Source organism: Sturnira hondurensis, unplaced genomic scaffold, assembly GCF_014824575.4.
Source record: "Sturnira hondurensis isolate 20B ecotype Veracruz unplaced genomic scaffold, ASM1482457v3 Scaffold0007036, whole genome shotgun sequence".
NCBI lineage: Eukaryota > Metazoa > Chordata > Mammalia > Chiroptera > Phyllostomidae > Sturnira > Sturnira hondurensis.
The window spans coordinates 2,075,975-2,097,257 of record NW_028079667.1 but is presented as its reverse complement, the minus strand read 5'-3'; the positions used below and the strand labels follow the sequence as shown (position 1 = coordinate 2,097,257).

At 33.2% G+C, this 21,283-nt stretch overlaps 1 protein-coding gene across 5 annotated transcripts in view; it reads left to right on the top strand.

Moving 5' to 3' along the window:
• The window catches only part of CNOT6L (CCR4-NOT transcription complex subunit 6 like), a 98,801-nt gene that overhangs the window by 45,936 nt on the left and 31,582 nt on the right, over positions 1-21,283 (top strand). For all 5 annotated transcript variants that reach the window (XM_037051013.1, XM_037051010.1, XM_037051009.1 and 2 more), the window contains 3 exons: positions 7,280-7,369; positions 16,525-16,593; positions 19,174-19,331. In XM_037051013.1, coding sequence (XP_036906908.1) covers positions 7,280-7,369; positions 16,525-16,593; positions 19,174-19,331 — 317 coding nt within the window. The remainder of the gene's footprint in view (positions 1-7,279; positions 7,370-16,524; positions 16,594-19,173; positions 19,332-21,283) is intronic.

Genomic DNA, 21,283 nt, shown 5'->3' with positions numbered 1-21,283 from the left:
TATAGGAAGAATTTATATCTTAAATTATATTGAGTCTTCCTATCCATGAATTTGTGCAGCTTCTCCATTTATTTACATCTTATTAATGTCTTTGAATAAAATTTTATAACTTCCTGCACACTGGTCTAGCACATCTTTTGTGGGATTTGTTTTTAGGTACTTTATTAGTATTTTTTCCAGTTATAAACCATGTCTTTTTTAGTTTAAAAGTTGCCTTTTCTCCTTATTTGCTCTTGTGGAGTATAAATATATTGTATAATTTTTTTTTAAACTGGGTTTTATAGTAAGCCTTCTTGGCTATATTCTCATTTTTTCTAAAAATGTGTCTGCAAGTTCATTTGGGTTTTGTATGCAGATAATAATTTCATCTACTAATAGTGACAGTTTTGTTTTTTCCTTTCAAATTCTCATATATTTATTTTTTTTAATTGACCAGGGTGTTTAGTACAGTATTAAATAGAAGATTTAATACTGGGCATTTTTCTAGTCTCAGTTTTAAAGGATATACTTTTTCTATTAAGGAAAAACATAAGAAAGTATGTTTTCTATTAAGAATGATATTTGCTCTGTATTTTTAATAATTTTTTTAGTTTCTAGAAGTTTTCTTTTATTCCTGCTTTCCTAATTCTTTTTCAAGTGCTAAATTTTATTAAATGCTTTAATTCATCTGTTGATATGATTCTATTATTTTCATTTAGTAGGATTTATAGTTGTAAGAACTATTGAGGCTTTCTCATAGTTAATGAATCCATTTGTTGGACTGTATCTGTACTTTTGGAACTTGTCAGCTTTTTAAGTTTTCAAACTTACTTGCACAAAAATGTTAATGATATTTTTAAATACAGCTTTAAACTCTCTGTTCTATTTATAACTGTTCATTTTTAAAATTATTTATGTGCCTTCTTATTCTTTTTTCTGATATATCTCCTCAGGGACGTGTCAGTTATGTTTTTTTCAGTGACTTAATGTTGTAATAATTAAGATATTTTTGCCAAGTTTTCCATTAAAATAGTGGATTTGTTTATTTCCCCATGTAATTCAGTCAGCTTTTATTGCCTTTGAGATTATTAAGTGGACCAACTATACACATATATTCTGTATATTGCTATACCTTCTAGTGAATTAAACCTGATATTAGGTAGTGAGCCTCTTTTTCTCTTGTTAGGCTTTTCATCTTATAGTCTGTATGAATATTATCGCTATGTATGTTTTCTTTTGGTTAATGTTTGTCTAATACATCTTTTCTCATCTATTTACTTTCAACTTTCCCTGTACTTGTTCTTAGGTGGATTTCTTAAAATAGTATATAGCTGGACTTTGCTTTTAATCCAGTCTGACTTTATTTTGTTTTTAATATGTGGGTTCAGACAAGTTGCCTTAACTATATTGTAATTGTTGATATTTTTATTGTTACTATCTTTTTCATTTTACTTTTTGTGATTTTTTCTTTCTTTTTCTTTTTTTTTTTTTTTTTTTTGCTTTTCTAAAAATAGGGTTTTGTCCTCTTGTTTTTTTTCTAGATAATTTGTAACTTCTATTGGTTCAGAATTTGTACATTTTATTTCTAGGCTCTTAAGTGATGAATTTCGAAACATTACCTTGAATTTATTTTTTAAAGTAAAAATTTTAGTAACATTTTTACTGAGCTATAATTTATATTTGGTGAAATTCACTCCTTTGGTGAATGTTGACAGACATATGCAGTTACAATGTGATGTTGAGATGACTTTTCTTCTTTAGTCTGTTTATATGCTGAATTATGTTATAGATTTGCAAATATTAAGCCAACCTTCTATTCCCATTTTATTTTTTAAATTTTTTCCTTTTTTATTGTATTTTTGTTACTCTTATTCCCATTTTATTTTTTCACTTTATTTTTATTGTTAATGCTGTTACAGTTGTTCCCAATTTTTCTCCCTTTCTTCACTTCCTCCCAGCCCCACCCTCTCCCTTCCCCAGGCCAGCCCCCATATTGTCCATGTCCATGCGTTGTGCATAAATATTCTTTTGTTAATCCCTATTTTCATTTTAAATACTATGTGGTCATTATGTATTCTCCCTTTAATAGGTTGTTGGATTTGATTTGCTAATATTTTCTTGAGGATTTATACATTTATGATGATAATACATATTGTTCTGTAACATTTTTCTTACAATGTCTTTGGTTTGATTTCAAGATACTGCTGACCTCTTAAAATGAGCTGGAAGGTGTTTTTAACACTTCTGTTTTCAGGAAGAGTTTGCATACATTTGTATTACTGTATTTCAAAATGATCAGTTAAATTTTCCAATAAAACTATATGGGTCTGCAAAGACACTGAAATACAGAACAGGCTGACAGGGACCAGAGGGGAGAGGGGAGAGAATTTCAGGGGAAAAGGGGAAGGATTCACAGGAACAAGTATAAAGGACAAATGGACAATAACCAAGATGGGGGGATGGGAGGGAGGTGGGGAGCACTGGGCAGGGTGCCTGGGATGGGAGTAAAAGACAGAAAACTGTACTTGAACAATAATTAAATAAATTTTAAAAAACCACATGGATCTGGAGTTTTCTTTGTTGAAATGTTTTAATCTAGTAATACAATGTTTCTCATTGATACAGGACATTGAGGTTATCCTTTTCTTAGTACAGCCACTCCGGCTTGCTTTTGGTTATTGTTTGCATGGCATACCTTTACTTTCTGCCTCTTTGTGCCTTTGAATCTATAGTGTGTCTCTTGTGGACAGCATATAGTGAATTATGTTTTATTATTTATCCTGCTAACCTCTGCTTTTTAATTAGAATTTAATCCACTTTTAATGTATTTGCTGATAAGGTAGGATATATGTCTGACATTTTGCTGTTTGTTTTTTATGTCTGATATTCTTTTTGTTTCTTTGTTCCTCAATTAATGACTTCTGTTTCATTAAATGGGTATTTTCCAGTGTACCAATTCCTTTGTTTCTCTTACTATGTTATTTTAAGTTATTTTTTCAGCGGTTACCCTGAGAATTACAATTAACATCTTAATTTAGAGTAATCTGATTTGGGTTAATATCAATAATATTAAAAATGCCCTGGCCAGGTGGCTCTTATATGACTAAAGTTGTGTTATATGAATAAAAAGAGTAAAAAACAAAACTTGCATTTAAATTATTTTTTATATGTACCTGTGTAGTTACCTTTACTAGTACTCTTTATTTTTTCAGATGGATTCAAGTTACTGTCAGTGTCCTTTTATTTCAGTCGGAAGGGATCCCTTTGTTATTTCTTGTAGTGATATGTCTGCTAGTGAATGATGTGCTCACTCAATTCTTGTTTATCTGAGAATGTCTTAATTTCTTCTTTATTTTTGAAGGCTATTTTTGCTAGATACAGAATTTTGGTGGACAGTTCTTTTTTCTTTTCAACTTTGAATATGTCATTCTCCTGCCTTTTGGCCTTTATGGTTTTTGATGATAAGTCAGCTATGTTGATCTTACTGAGGATCTGTATATGATGAGTCACACCTTTTGCATTGCCTTCAAGATTCTGTCTGTCTTTGACTTCCCACAGTTTTATTGCAGTTTGCCTAGCTGTGAGTCTCTTTCATTTTAATTTACTTGGAGTTTGTTCAGCTTTTTGGATGGGTATGTCGTTCATCAAATTTGAGATGCTTTTGGCCACTATTTACTAAAAAAAAATTTTCTGCATTTTTCTTGCTTCCTCTTCTGGGGACTTCTATTATGCTTCTGCTGGTACATTTGATGTGTTGTCTGACTGTATAACCTCAATCCAAAAGTTCACAGATCTTTTTCCTATCTAATACTGCTCTTGAGCCCTTTTACTGTACTTTTTAACATCATAATTTTTATTTTGTTCCTTTTTATAATTTTTATTTTTAATATTCTTTGTTGGGACACTATTCTTAAATGTTTAATTCTTTAGACGTGGTTTTCTCCAGCTATTTGAACACATTAAAATAATGTATTTTTAAAGTCTTTTCTAGGTAAGTCCTTGCTTTGGTTTTTATTGTCCTTGGGGACAATTTATATTGATTGCATTTCCCTCCCTGTGTGTATGGGACATACTCTCTTATTTCTTTGCATGCTTCCTTATTTTTTTAATTAAGAGCTAGACATTTTAATTAATGTGGCAACTCTGAAATCATAATCTCTCTCCTTCCCAATGTTGTTTGTTGTTGCTACTTTGTTGCTTGTTGCTTTACTGACCTTATAACTGATTCTGTGAAGTTTGTATTCTTTATAGTGTATGGCCATTGAACCCTTTATTTACTTATTTTATTTATTTATTTTTAGAGAGAAGGGGAGCGGGAGAGGGAGATAAACATCGATGTAAGAGAGAAACATTGATTGGTTACCTCTCACCCCATCTGAGGACTGAACCCGTAGCCTAGGCTTGTGCTCTGACCAAGAATCAAACCAGTGACTTTTTGCAACACCCAACCAACTGAGCCACACCAGCCAGGACAAGCCCTTTATTTAATTTGATCATCAGAGATTTCCTTAAATGCCAGGAACCAATAAATCTTCCACTCTTGGCTAAGTGGTCTGTGTGTATTTTGGGGACACCTGAGTACACCTTCAGTACTCAGCCCAGATGTTTGTAAGTCTGCCTTAGCCTTCACTTTATATTTGTGCATAGCCTGAAGATCAGAAAGTGGTGAGAGGTTAGGCTGTTTTTAGTTCTTTCCTAAGCATATGCATAGTGCTCCATATATGTATGGCCTTCTGGGTTCCCCAAAACATGTAAGAGCTTTTCAAAACCCTTATTGGTGTCTTATTTCCAAGCTTTTAAGTTTTGGGGGTAGTCTGTTGTTTGCTTTATTTGCTGCCGTGACCTCAGGTAGCCACAGAGTTAAAACATTTTCCATTAGTGGTTTCCTCAAACATGCTCCCAGAACTTTTCTCTCCCCTCCAGTAGTCTTTTTTGGCATTCGGCAAGAGTCAAGGAACCAGCGCCCAGGTCTGGTAGAGGCCAGTCTTTGAAAGTGAGACTTTGAAAGTCTCCAGCTCAGTTTTGGTAGCTCCAGTGGTTGCCAACCTGCCTCGGCAATGAAGGAACCAGGAGAAGTTAAAACTCCTCAAATTGCTGTTTTTACCCATATTGGTCTTTCTTCCTTAGTAAATACTCCCTGGATTGCTGCAATCATTTGGTTAATTTCAAGAGATGTGAAGTAATTGATTCTGACAGGTTTTGCTTCTTCTTGTTGTTACTGCTTTTATGGAAGGACAATTTTTGGAGGGACAAATTTTTGGAGGTTCTTACTTTGCCATTTTTTCCAAGTTTTTAATCCATTTCTTTTTGAGTGATTTATGGTCATTTTCATCTTTCAAGGAATTTGTTCATTTCTTCTAAGTCGTTGAATTTATGGGAGTATTTTTAAATATTTCTTATTTTTTACTGTCTAATGGGGTGTTTCCTCTTTGATTCTTAATATTTATAGGTTGTATCTTTCTGTCCTGGTCAAAGATAGATTTATCAATTTATTACCTCTTTTTTAGAGTACCATGTTTTGTGTTTAGTAGTAATCTCTTGTTTTTCTATTTTAAATTTTGTTGATTTTTTTAATATAATTTTTATTTAATTCTTGTTCAAGTACAGGTTTCTGTCTTATATTCCCAATAAATTTTGTTGATTTTGTTCTCTCTTCTAGTTTCTTTGGGGATCATTTGCTCTTGTTGTTTTATATTATTAATATTGAAATTAGATAATTGATTTTAGATCTCTATTTTGTAATTAAACATTAATGCCATAAATTTTGCTCTGAACACCAAGTTAGCTGCATCCTACAAATTTTGATAATGTGCTTTTATTTTAATTCAGTTAAAACATTTTAAATTCCCATGTGACTTCTTTGACCCATGGATAATTTTAAAGTGTGATATTCATGTGCACTTGAATGCATATTTTTGTTTTTGAGGAGAATATTCTGTAAATATCAGTCAAGTTAGTTGACAGTATCATTCTGGTCTTCATCTTTACTGATTTACTGATAGTTCTGTTCTTTATGTCTACCACTCCAATTAATGTATATTAAGATTTTTTATTCTAATTCTCTTACTATCTCATGTTTTGCATCTTTTTGATTCTTGGTGATGCCTTTTGGGTAATTTATTTGCTGTTTTTTTTCTTTTCACTAATTTTGTTTTCAGCCATATATAATCTACTGCCTAACTTATTCATCATGTTTTTCCCTAGCATTTTATTGAGTATACCAAAGTATGTAGCTTGACTAATTTTGATAAAAGTATACACATGTGTAACCACTGCCGTACTCAAGATATAAAACATTTTGTGATCTCAGAACAGTTCCTTCCGTACTTTCAAGGCTGTTGGAAACTGCTAACTAGATTTTCACTGTAGTTGTACAATTTTATACTCCCACCAGCAATTTCTGAGAATTTCAAGAACTGCACATTTCTTTCTGACACTTTGGTTAATACTTTGTAATTTTATCCAATTTGGTGGTGGGTGTTGCATTGAAGATTTTGTTTGTTTTTTTAATAGCTAGAACCTTCATTTATGGAATTTCCATGGGTTTTGATTTTTCAAATCTCTTTGCCAGATGGTTGCATGCTTGTCTTAAAAAATACCACCTTTATTTCTTAAGTGAATATATAGACTGTTAACAATACCTTGACTTTTGGTGAGAATAAGATAAATTTATATTCCTAATACTCAGATATCCTTGATCAGTACCATTAAAAATATTTTTTTTCTTTGTTGTTGTTCAGGTACAGTTGTTTCCATTTCTCCCCTCTCCCATCCCACCTACCCCCATCTCCCATCTTCAGTCCCTATTTTCATCTCACATTTTACTAACTCATCTTGGTAATATGTTTTCTTGTTCACCTGAAATATCTTTCTTTTCTCATATGTAATATAAATATTCCAACTAGGATGACTCCCCTTCTCTTTTATATCATTCATTCTTTCTCATAAGTGCTTTTTGTTTTTCAGTTAAAATATTGTCCTCAAAGACAAATGTAGAACCTATAGCGGTTACTTAAAGTGCCAGGTTGTGATATTACCTAAGAATTGACCAAGATTAATATTTATATGATTATGTGTATATATAATGTGATTTTCACAAACATAAATGATGAGGATATAATATAAATAGTGGCATGTGGGAAAAATAACTCTTGAAGTTTTTTTTATGAGTACCAGAGCATTTCTTTAAATTCATGTTTTTTTATGTTTAGATTAAATATTCACTATATAAAATTATGTTTTTTTGGTCTGGTCTTACTATTGTAAGTCTTACATATTGTATTTTTGTCTTCTGCTTTAGGCAATCCTTTATCACAGGATATTCTCAATTTATACCAGGACCCAGATGGAACCCGAAAGCTACTGAACTTTATGCTTGACAATCTTGCAGGTAACTTTTAGTGCCAAAGCAATAAACTCTACAGATATTACTATTAACTAATATGTCACATTTTACTTAAGAGCATCTGACCATTTTTTATAAGTGCTTATCAGTATGCAATTCCTGCCATTAGTTTATCCTGGGGTAGTAGGATATGCTTTTTTTCCTACACTGAGTCCTTTTTTTATTAACCAAGCAATATGCAAGGACCGTTTGTTTCATTATCTCCTTTAATCTTTGTAAGAACCTAAGAGATAGGAATTTTTACTGGCATTGTACAGGCAAATTCTGAGATACAGAAAGTAAAGCAATTTACCCAACTAAACACAGCTAGTTAATGACTGCTGTGAACCTAGGACATCACTTCTCTTTTGGTTAGAATTTACACTTTATTTTTTTCAGTTCTTTCATATTTAACCATTCTGCTCCCCTCTATGTTAGTATTTCCTTCTGTTTGCTTGAAGTTTATTTTTTTCTCTTTCTTAACTTATATTGTTAATTTGAGGCTTTTCCTTTTATATTAATGTAGGCATGTTGCGTTATAAATGTACCTTGCAAATCTCTTTTAGTTGCATTCCACAAATTTTGATATGTTTTTTATTCCCATTCTGTTTAATGTATTTTTTCAAAATTCTCTTTGAGACCTGACTGGTGTGGCTCAGTGGATTGAGTGTTGGCCTGGAAACTGAAAGGTCGCAGGTTTGATTCCCAGTCAGGGCACATGCCTGGGTTGTGGGCCAGGCCCCCATTTGGGGCATGCAAGAATCTAATGTTTCTCTTCCTCTCTTTCTCCCTCCCTCGCTAAAAATGAATAAATAAAATCTTTTAAAAATATCTTCTTTGATTCTTTGTGTTTGACTCATGGATTATTTACAAATTTTTTCTTTTCTGTTGTATTTTATTATTGTTGAGTCTGATTTACTGAGGTTCGTACTTTGAAGCTTTGTTTGGTAGATACATATTTAGGATTGCTACATTTTCTTGGTGGCTTGATCTTTTCAATCATTATGTAATGACCTTCTTTGTTTCTAGTAATTACTTTGCTCTTAAGTATACTTTATCTGATGATAATAATATAACCACTCTGACTTTTTTGTTTAATGTGGGTATAGTCTTTTTCCATCCTCATACTTAGAGACAGCATACACTTGAGTCATGTGTCATTTTTTTATCTTTCCCATCAATATTCAACTCTTAACATTTTGTATATTGAAACCATTTACCTATAGTTTAATTGTAAATGTGTATGACTTAAGTTTACCATTTTAGTCCTTGTTTTCTGATTGTTTCCTGCCTTTCCTCTTTTGTTTATCTCTTGTTTTCCTGTGGATTACTTAAATATATTTTAGGATTCTATCTTGTTTTACTTTTGCTGTTTTTGAGTACATTGTCTTTATACTTTTTTCTCTTTTCTTTATAATTTTCTTAGTGGTTGCTCTAAATATCACAACATCCATACTTAGCATAGTCTACTATCACGTAAATGAGTTATTGATGCCTTACTTGCATGTATATTTTTGCAACCTTTCCACTTTTAAATGTACAAAAGGGGACCTCCCCCCCAAAACAATTTATTTTTTAAAAATCATGTATTTATTCATACATGTTAAAACTTAAATCACCCTGGAAGTACTCTCCATTTGATGCAATACACCTATTGAGGTGTTTTTTCTACTGCGCAAAACAGTTTTTGTAATTATGTTTTATTATGTTCTTACAGCCCTTAATTTTTCCTTCTTTTCCCCTCTCCATCCAGCACCCTTCATTCCCTCAGGCAGTCCCCACAGCTTTCTTCATGTCTGCTGGTCATGTGTATAAAGTTTGTGGCTACTCCATTTCCTATATTGTGCTCTGTGAAACTACCAATTTGTACTTCCTAATTTGAACTTGTTGATTTGGATGCCTTTTAGTGTTCCTGGCATTTCTTGTTTCAGCTTTTCTACATCAGCAAAATGTTTCCCTTTACACACTTTTTATTCGGGGAAACAAACGGGAAAAAAATCACTTGGGGTGAGATTGAGTGAATAGGGAGGATGGGGTATGTGGGGTCACGCTGTTTTTTGGTCAAAAACTCCTGAACACTCAGTACAGTGTGGGAAGGTGCACTCAGACATCACCCATTATGAAATGGGCAAACACGTTGAAAGAGTTCAAAAAAATTCACTGAAGTCCAATGCAGCCTCCCACAAGAACACCAGCTGATACATGATACAGAGGAGTTCCTAGATCACGCACCTAGTGAAAGAAGCCTGTGCTACAAGAGACCCACCCTCCAGAAAATAATTCCAGTATTTTGGGGTCTCCCCAGTTGTCTCTGATGTTTTCCCTACCTATACTGAGGGTCACACAGATGTGGTTTGTGTTTCAACATCATTTTAAGAAGCTCGTATGGAGAAGGATGATCTGTTAAATTAACTCCTTTTTTTTTACTTGTTCCTTGTTTTTTTTTTTGATATTCTGATTTTTCTGTTATTCTTTTCTTTCTGCTAAGAGAGGTTCCTTTAGCCATTCATTTCTTGAGAGAAGATGCAGCAAAGTGTCTTAGTTCTCTTATAATAACATCTTTATTTCCCCTTGATTTCTGAAGGATAATTTTATTGAATACAGAATGTGTGTTTGATGCTTTTCTTTCATTGCTTAAAAAATGGTGTACCAATTTCTCTCGCCACCATGTTTTCAGAAAAGAAACCTGTTGTTCCCTTATAGGTAATGGGTAATTTCTACCTGGTATGCTTGAGAGATATGTGTTTAATATTCAGTTTAATTATAATGTGTGTTGGTGTGGATTTGTTTGGGTTTATTCTACTTGAAGTTTGCTTACCCTCTTAAATTTGCAGACATACATCATTTCCTAATTTGGGAATTTGTAGTCCTCGTCTCTTAAGAATAGTGTTTAAATCTACATTCCTTCTCCCCTTCTTCTGGTCTCTGATTATATGAATTTAGAGCTTTTGTGATAGTCCCACAGGTCTCAAGCTTCATTTACTTTTTTTAGTTTATTTTCTTTGTATTCATATTAAATAAATTCTATTGGTTCTTAAATTCAATCATTTTATCTTTTTATATCTTCATTATTGTGCCTTTTTTGAGTTATTTTATTGTATTTTTCTGTTCAATAATTTCAGTTTGGTCCTTTTTATTTTTATGTTTATTTTTCACTTTGAAAGACCTTTTAATTTGCAGGTGAACAGAAATAAAGGAAGACATTTAGATATCTAGGACCTTGGGAGGGTTGTAATAAATCAGAGGCATAGTATATGGGATGCATCCTTTTTTGTATTGGGCACAAATATGGCCTCTACCCTTGGCCAGGGAAAGAACACTTCTCCCCATTCAGGTGGCTGCTCTGGCCGCCCAAGATGCAGTGGGCTGAAAACACTCTGGTTTTAGTGAGGGAGACCAATGTCCCAGACACCCAGGCTTAAGGCCAAAGCACCATTTGTTTTATAAACAACACTTAAAATTCTCATGGTTCTGGAGACCTGATGTCGGGATCAAGATGTTGGCAGGGTTGGTTCCTTCCCGGAGGCTTGGTGAAGAATCTGTTTTTGGGCTTTGCTTTGAGGTTTTGGGGGGCACCTCAAATTCTTGGCATTTGTTGGTTTGTGTTTACTTTGCCCAATCTCTGACCCCCTTGTCACATGACTTCTGAGTGCCCTATTTGGTCCTTTTTAAAACATGTAACTTGGGATCCTGGCTGGTGTAGCTCAATGGATTGAATGCGGGCCTGCGAACCACAGGATCGAGGTTCGATTCCCAGTCAGGCCACATGCTTGGGTTGCAGGCCAGTTCCCAGCAGGGGACTCACAAGAGGCAACCATACATTGATATTTCTCTACTCCTCTCCTTCCCTTACCCTCTAAAGATAAATAAATAAAATAAAATAAAATAAAACATGCAACTTGGGCTTCCTTGCTGCGGGTTTCTTTATTTGTCTCAAGAGAATTTGTAATTATTTCCAGAAGCAGCTTTACCGTGGCTGCTCTAAAATTGGTCAGATAATTTCAACATCTAGATTATTTCTGTTGGTGTTTGTTGGAGTCTTATGTAAGTAGTTATTTTCCTGATCTTTGATGTAACAGATAATTTTCAGTTATACCCTGGATATTTGGAATATTAAGTTACGAGATTCCTGTTGATTTTTAAACTTCAGTTTTAGCTGGCAGTTGCCCAGTTTAATTTTATGATACAGGTTTTATCAGCCTTTCCAGGCTCATGTGATTCCGTTACTGTGAGCAAACCATGCCCAGTGCTGCTGAACCCTGTGAAGTGTGGGATGGGTTGGCTCTCTTGGGCTGTGCTAGAGTGGTGGCCATCAGCAATACTGAATTACCCACATTGCCAAAAAAGAAAGGAGCACAGAACTACAAAAACACCTGGTAAACAATTAACAAAATGGCAATATGTACATGCCTAATAATAATTACATTAAAGGATGAAGGGCTGAAAACAAATATTCCAAGCAAATGGACAGGGGAAAAAAGCTGGGGTAGCAATACTCATATCAGACAAAATAGACTTCCAAAAAAGGGCCATAAAAAGAGACCCAGAAGGTCACTTCATAATACTCAAGGTAAGAATCCATCAAGAAGACATAAACATTGTAAATATATATGCACCCAACATAGGAACACCCAAATATATAAGAAAAATCCTAGAAGACTTCAAGAAAGATGTTGACAGCAGCACAATTATAGTAGGGGATTTTAACACCACACTGTCAAAAATGGACAGATCTTCCAAACAAAATATCAACGAAGATATTGAAGCATTGAACAATGTCCTAGATCAAATGGACTTAACTGATATATAGAGAGAGCCTTTCATCCCAAAGAAATAATTACATTAAAGGATCATAAGAAACTACTATGAACAACTATATGCCAACAAATTAGATAACCTAGAAGAAATAAATTCCTGGAAACATAGGCCCTATCAAGACTGAATTTTGATGAGACAGAAAATCTGAATAGGCTGACTAATAGTAATCAAAAACCTCCCAACAAACAAAAGTCCAGGACTAGATGGTGTCACTGTTGAGTTCTACCACATATTCAAAGGAGGCTTAACACCAATCTTTCTCAAACTCTTCCAAATAATAGAAGATGGGGGAACTCTGGTTCCAAACTTATTTTATGATGCAGCATTACCCTAATACCAAAACCAGAGAAGAATGCCCCAAGAAGAGAGAATTATAAGCCAATGTCCTTGCAAAAAATCCTCAACTAAAAATTAGGAAATGGAATTCGACAATACATTGTTTTTTTAAAATATGTTTTATTGATTATGCCATTACAGTTGTCTCATTCCCCCCCTTCATTCCCCTCCACCCTGCACAACCATCCCCCACCATTCTCCCTCCTTTAGTTTATGTCCACGTGTCTCAAGTTCTTTAGATTCTATATTTCCCCTACTATTCTTGCCCTCCCCCCGTCTATTTTCTACCTACCATCTATGCTACTTATTCTCTGTACCTTCTCCCCCCTTCTCCTCCTCCCACTCCCCTGTTGCTAACCGTCCATATGATCTCCATTTCTATGGTTCTGCTCCCGATCTAGCTGTCCTCTTAGTTGGCTTTTGTTTTAGGTGTGAGTTTGCTGTCCTTTCACTGTTCATATTTTTCATCTTCTTTTTCTTAGATAAGTCCCTTTAACATTTCATATAATAAGGGCTTGGTGATGATGAATTCCTTGAATTTGACTTTATCTGATCAGCACTTTATCTGCCCTTCCATTCTAAATGAAAGCTTTGCTAGATAGAGCAATCTTGGTTGTAGGTCTTTGGATTTCATGACTTGGAATACTCCTTTCCAGCCCCTTCTTGCCTGGAAGGTCTCTTTTGAGAAATCCACTGACAGTCTGATGGGAACTCCTTTGTAGGTGACTGTCCCCTTATCTCTTGCTGCTTCTAGGATTCTCTCCTTCATTTTCATCTTGGCAAGTGTAACTATGGTGTGCCTTGGTGTGTTCCTTCTTGAGTCCAACTTCTTTGGGATTCTCTGAGCTTCCTGGATTTCCTGGAAGTCTATTTTCTTTGCCAGATTGGAGAAGTTCTCCTTTAGTATTTGTTGAGATAACTTTTCCACTTGTTGCTCTTCCTCTTCCCCTCCTGGTGCCCCTATAATTTGGATGTTGGAATGTTTAAAGATGTCCTGGAGGTTCCTAAGCCTCATTTTTTGAATTCTCGTCTCTTCATACTTTTCTGTTTGGTCATTTTTTTCTTCCTTCTGGTCCACTCCATTGATTTGAGTCTCAGTTTCCTTTCCATCACTATTGGTTCCCTGTGCATTTCCTTTCATTTCACTTAGTTTAGCCTTCATTTGTTCTTCTAATTTGTGACTAAAATCAACCAGTTCTGTGAGCATCTTGATCATCAGTGTTTTGAACTGTGCATCTGATAGGCTGGCTATTTCTTGGTTACTTAGAAGTATTGGCTCTAGGGCTTTGAGTTGTTCTTCTTGAGCCATAATGTTTGGTCTGTTTGCGCCTGTTATGTATGAGGGGTGGAACCTTAGGTGTTCAGCAGGGCAGGGCAACCCAGTTCGCTGGGTTGTGGGGGCAGGGTCAGAGACAGGCAATGGCGCTTGTTCCATACTCTCTCAGATTTCGGTTCCCTCTGCTGCTTCCCGCAAGCAAATTGGGCCCTTCTGGTGCTGATTCCTGGGTGTGTGGGCTTGTGCACCCTCTAGGACCCTGTGGGTCTCTCCAATGAACTCTCAAAAGAATAAAGGCCATAAATGACAGGCCCACGGGTAACATCGTACTCAATGGTGAAAATCTGAAAGCATTTCCTGTAAAAGCAGCAACATTACAAGGATACCCAATCTCTCCACTTCTGTGTAACATAATATTGGAAGTATGAGCCAGAACAGTTGAAAAAGAAATAAAAGACATCCAAATTGTAAAGGAAGAAGCAAAACTGTCACTATTTGCAGATGACAATATTATATTTAGAAAACCCTAAAGACTTTGTAAAAAAAAACCTGTTAGAATAAATGAATTCAATATCCCATTTATAGTTGCATCAAAAAGACTAAAATACCTAGGAATAAATTTAACCCAGGGTAAAAGACATATATTGAAAACAAGGCATTAATGAAAGAAATTGAAGAAGACACAAGTAAGTAGAAACATATTTTGTGTTCATGGATTGGAGGGATCAATATTGTTAAAATATCCATACTACCCAGGCAATCTACAGATTCAGTGTAAACCCTATCAAAATTACTAGAACAATAATCATATTATTTGTATGGGACCACAAACAAACAAAAAAAATCTAAATAGTTAAAGCAGACTTGAAAAAGAATAAACTGGAGGTATCATGCCCCCTGATTCTAAACTTATATTACAAAGCCATAGTAGTTAAAACAGTATGGTACTGGCCTAAAAACAGACACATAGATCAATGGAACAGAATAGAAAGCACAGAAATAATTCACACATATGTGGTCAATTAATTTACAACAAAGGAGCCAAGAATATATTCAATACAATGGGAAAGGACAGGCTCTTTAATAAATTGTGCTGGAAAAATTGTGCAGCCACATGTAAAAGAATGAATCTCAACCACTCTCTTACATCATACACACAAATTAACTCCAAATGGATTAGAGGTTTGAACATAAGGCCTGAAACTATAAAACTAAATGAATACATAGACAGTGAGCTCCTTGACATAGGCCTTGATGATGATTTTTTGAATCTGACACCAAAACCAAAAATATATAAGTACTATATCATACTGAAAAACTTTTGCACAGCAAAGGAAATCATCAAAAAAATGAAATGGTAACTACTGAATGAGAGATAATATTTGCAAATCATATATCTGCTAAAAGACTAATATCCAAAAAATATACAAAAACCTCCTACAGTAGCAAAAAATAAAAATCAAAAACCCTAACAATCCAATTGAAAAATGGCAGAAGATCTAAATGGACATTTTCCCAAAGAAGACATAAATGTGACTATACATAAAAAGATGTTCAACACCATTAATCAGGGAAATGTTTATCAAAACCATAATGAATATCACCTCACACCTGTTAGAATGGCTGTTATAAAAAAAGAAATTACAAGTGCTCTGAGGGTATCTAGGAAAGGGACCCCTTGTGCGCTCTGGTGAGACTGTATATTGGTTCAGGCATGAGAAGTACAGCTGCTAAAACAGACATCCTCTAGGTAGACTTTTGACACAAGAATGGTTAGTAAAGAGATACTTCAAAATCTTGGATACTTTTGTGAAAATTTCTGTGGCTTGATGAAGATGGCATGGTTTTGTTTTAAGGAAATACATTTCTCAGCCGCTAATACCCCTGGCAAATATGCAAACTTGCTTCAGATTGTTCTGTAATTGAAAATGTTTTTAAAAGAAAGAAGAAAAGGGAGTTGTTAATCTTAGTGAATTTTTTTTCTTCTGATAGTTGGGTAATATTTAGTTCCATGATATTAATAACCATATCTGAGCATTTAATGTTTAACCAATGTCATTTTCTATATAATCTAGTTATTGATGTTATGAAAGATTTAAATTAGAAAATTAAGGCCCATTAGAAAATACATTAATTTTTACTATGTATTCATTTGTATTGCTTCCTATTTTAAAGATATTTGAATGTTTGCGTTTGTTAGTAGTTCAGTTAGTTGAGTGTTGTCCCCATACACCAGCACACCAAAAGGTTGCTGCAGCTGATCAATGTTTCTCTCTCATATCAAGTTTCTCTCTCCACCCCCTCCCACCCCACCCCGCAAATCAATAAACATACACATCCTTGAGTGAGGATTTAAAAAAAGATATTTGAATCTTTTAGTTCATTGATATGTTGGAACTTCATGTAGCTTTGATTTCCTAGCAGGGAACAAGGCTACATCAATGTGTAATTAAGACGTAAAAACCTGATTAAGGCTTTAAATAGTTACTTTTCATAAGTACAGTGGAAGTGCTCTTGAGTTTCTTATTATTATTTTGTATATTAGTTATGCATTTTCTGCATTGCTCTTCTTAAACTTCCTTAGACTTATAAATTTTCATGATATTTCATTATATTCTAAGTCAGTTTGTGGGTCATTACAGCTGAAGAGAAAACAAGTTGATTTGTTATTATAAAGTAAATAAAATACTGATTTTAGTAATCATCTAATGTTAAATTTTTATTTTTTTAGTTCATCCAGAGCAGCTTCCTCCGAGGCCATGGATTACATTAAAAGAACGAGACCAAATTCTGCCATCAGGTAAATAGTTTTTATCTTTCCTTGACTTTTTAAAGAAATACTTGAAATGCCACTTGAGCAATGATAAAATGAACAGACCTTCATTTTATTGATGGCTTATGTATAAGAATCTCCTGTCTTTCACGGTGGTACACTGCTTGGTTTTAAAATGATTCCTGTTAGAATGGCTATTCTGTGTTAGAATGACATTTTCACACAGAGTATTATTGGAGATATAAAGAAAAAAAAGAGTAGTAATGAATCTTCTGAAAAATGTAACCTACTTAGGTACTTAAATTTTTCTTGAGAAGGTAGACTTATAATACTTGTGAAAGGATAATTTAGACTGGATCCGTATTTGCTATTTTGGAAACAAAATATAGTGCCAGGCCAATGGTTTAGAAATCATACAGATTGAGCATTTGAACAATTTAAGGATATGATTTAGCACTTCTAGAACTGCAGTAATGTAGAAAATATAAACCTTTATTACTTCTTTATGGAGACCAATGATGATTTGACATCATTTGTAGGGTTTTTTACTGCTTATTAAGACATGTTGTAATTGGAAATTCTACTTTAAAAAAGTTACAAATTGGTATTTCTCCAATTGCCTTCTTTTTAATCACAAGAATAATAGTTCCCATGGTATCTAATTTCATTATAAAATTTAGAAATAAAAATTTTACTGTTTTAGTATGAAGATTAAACCAATCTCTGAATACTGATTCTTTAATGATTTTTAATGGGTAAATCACAGAGTTTATTGTGTACTTTTTAAGCCCTTCTGTTTATGAGGGGTTTTTTTTAGTTATGAAGTAAGAGGATTCAGAAAAAATCATTTGCTTTGATATTGGGACGTGTGGGCAGTAGAACATCTTCATGGTTCTATTTGTATTTTAATAATACTGAGCAAAAATTACTTCTGTCTTCCAGAAGTAATCATTTTAGGCCACCACACTCTAGATCTACAGTATCAGCCTGTGTTAAGAGGCACTGCATCAGTACTATCACAAATAACATTGTTACCAGAATATACATTGATGGAGTGAAAAAAGAGTACCTAAGACTTTCTACAAAGCCTTAAGTTAGGCAGATTGATGTTATGTTTAGCCTTCCCTAATGCACAATTAATTAGTTCCTTTCTGGTATTAAAAACACCATTTTCGAGTTAGTCAAAGCAACCCCTTTTCAAGCACTAGTGAACATAATTTTGAAGAAAAGCGTTTCTGTTATTGTATAACTACATTTCCATTAGGAAAATAAACAACAGAAAAACAAGTTTTCAGTTGGTTGTTGAATTCTCTGAGTAATGTGTTCTTGGATTTTTCTTATTGAAAAACGAGTATGGATTTTTCTTGAGATATATGGTGCTTCACTGAGTAGACTCTGAGTGCTAAAAAAAGATACTAAAAATGCCTTTTACTTCTGGTGCATAGGAAGATACGGATAATAAATAATAATGGTTAAGGGTGATCTGTCGCTACAAAATTATAATTATTAAGCTATGTAAGAATAAATACCAAAGAGTGAAAAAGTAACAAAATTGCAACCAGGCAGATCCCTAGGGGACTGTTGAACTAAGTTTGTCTTAATTCTTTTACCATCATCTGAATCTGAAATAACTTTAATCATGTTACATTATTACTTGGATTCCTTACCTTTTATTAAAATATGTGATTCTCAACCGTGTCTGCCCATTCTAATCATCTGGGATACTTTTTATAAATATAAATACCCATATCCTACTATATGGACTTAATTTGAGTAGAACCCTGGGTATCAACTGTTTTTGTTTATTTGTTTTAAAGCTCTATAAACTGATTGTAATAGGCAGCTAGGCCAATGAATTATTGGTTAAGATACTGGCTGATATGCATGTTATGTGAATTATCTGATAGTTTTGTTAAATTGCAGATCCTGATTTAATAGGTTTTGGAGGGACCAAAGATTCTTTATTTGTAAGATAACTGATGTCTGGTCCTCAGAGCACACTTTTGAGTCGCAAGAATACAAACTATGTTCTTCCAACTATTAGTTTGCTTACAGTCTTTTTATAGTTCAGGGGCATTTTAAAATGAGAATTTAATTCCAAAAATGAACAACTTGATTTGACAAGGAGGATTCTTTTATAACTTACCTTGGTTAGTCCATTTTGATCTGACTCAGAGCAGTGAGAGCAGTAAGAGGTCCAAAAAAGTACTGTGTGGATATTTCATTAATAAAAATTAATGAAATTATAACCTTTTAAAGAGAATAAAACTAAAATTTACTTTTATTTCAGTTATATAAAGAAGCTTTGCTCAACAAATTATGTGCAAAAATTAGCATTTTTATTTAAAATTTGTAATTCATTAAAATAAATTTCCTAAAAATCACAAATGTGAACTGTTAGTTTAATTCTAGTAAAATTGCTTTGGTGTGATGGACTCCAGTAGCTTTTGTGTATATATATAATACATTCTTGCCTGAGGCATTTCACAGTGATGATATTTTGAGTATATTTGTGTGCCCTGTGTACTTGTGCACATTATAATTGCTTTACAAAAGGTTGCCTAATTTTTCCCTTTTGTCTGTTGTTTTTTTCCCTCCACTTCTTAGCATCATTCACAGTTATGTGTTACAATGTGTTATGTGATAAATACGCTACCCGGCAGCTATATGGCTACTGCCCATCCTGGGCATTAAACTGGGAATACAGGAAAAAGGGAATCATGGAAGAAATTGTTAACTGTGATGCAGATATCATTAGTCTTCAGGTAATACAATAGAAATTGAACTGTCTTTAAGTTAAAGGTGAACTTAAAAATAAAAGATCTTCTGGTAGAGATCCTGTGTACGAAGAAAAATTCAAAAGGAATTGTTTTCTCTACTTAATAAATTGATTATTTTATTTTATTTTTTGAAATATAATGTTTTTATAGAAAGATTTTTACAGTTTATCATTTGTCAAATTTAACAGACTTTTACAAGTCCATTGATGTATCAAATTAATAAGTTTAACCCCTGAAAAAGAAATATTAGCATACTATTCATAATATTAGCCATGCCACCAATTTTTCAAAACTGGACAGTTTTAATAAGCACATAGAAGTTTCCATAGTGAAACTATTTTGCTAAGTACAGCCATCCATTTACACTCATTTACTATTTTCTTAAGTGAAAATTATCTCGCGCATTATTCATATTAACAATTCATCTCATCCACAAATTATTGGTAGTTCCAAAACAAAAAACTGCAGACGATTGTGGTTTTTTTACACATATGGATTTTACTTTTAATTTGTAACAAAAATCATTTTCCCATTGTTCCTTAATGATAAACATTTTGAACATTTAAAAATATTTTACTATAAATAATGCAATTTTGCCTTATTTTAAAACCCACATCTCAAAATTAGGTTCTTCTGTTTATAACACTTTGTTATAATAAATTTAACTGAAGAGGTGCCTTTCATTGAAATATGTTTCTTTTCAACACTCAGCTAATGAATAGCCAAGAAAGTTTTATAGTAATTTTTAGTAACTTTTTTCTTAGCAACTTGCAAAGCATGTAAAATCTTTTCAGCATAGCCTGAGAAAAAATTATTATTTTAAAAATATTTTTTGTATTACACTTTGACAAGTTACTTTTATGTTGTCCATGGTTTATATGACTTTCTGGGAAATAATAAAAATCTTCAAAAATTAAGATTTTCAACACTGACACAGAATGGGGGGGGATGAGGAAACAAAATTAGGCTTATTATTACTTAATTGTCTCTGTTTTGATTTAGTATTTGCAGTAACAACACCCTTACACTCTTCTAAGTAAAAGTATGGTTTGATGGATAGAAACACCATAATAAAAAAATTCCCTTACCAATATCACCCCAATGAATTTGATTTAAAAAAATTTTTAAAGAAATATTATCAGAAATGGTAATTTAAAAAATTAAAATTGTTATTTAAAATCTGCTCTGGGGAGTAGACTTGGATGAATATGTTAATAAGAATTGATTTTTCAAATGTAGGTCATATGCAACTGTATACCAAAATATATTTCCTATTACAGAATAAATACCTTATAATTGTAGAGAAGTTGAGCATTTTGAAAAAATTTAAATATGATGGAAGAAAACACTTAATTTCATTTCCCAAAGATAGCTGCTGTGTTAGCGAGAGCTTCTAAACTGTGCCTTGTACACATTCTTATGCATTTATTTATTTGCAGATATATTTTAAAAAATTAACATCACACTATTGACATATTTTCTTTCTTGTTTATTGCACTTAATGTACTTTATGTATTACTAAAAAGTTTCCAAATTAATTATATGAATATATATTAATTGATTTATCATTTTCCCTGCTGTTGGACATTTAGGTATGTCACAAAACCATGTTGTTACGAGCATTACCATACGTAAATCATTATCTTCACACTTGATTTTTTTCATTTGAAGGATTTGTTAAATTTTATGGGTCAAAAATAAAATAGTCTAACCTAATAATTACTAAATTAAAAGAGACCATTGGGTTCAGGTACCTAAAAATTTTTTCAAGTAGAATTTTTTGTTGATTGATCTTAAGCTTTTCATTCTTGGGTATCATTCCTTTCTATCACAGTTGAGAAAGATAAAAAATTCTTAGAAGTACCTTTTTATATATAAAATTTACTATTCCCTACCACTTAATCTGTAATATGACCAACTAGTTTTGATTGATTACC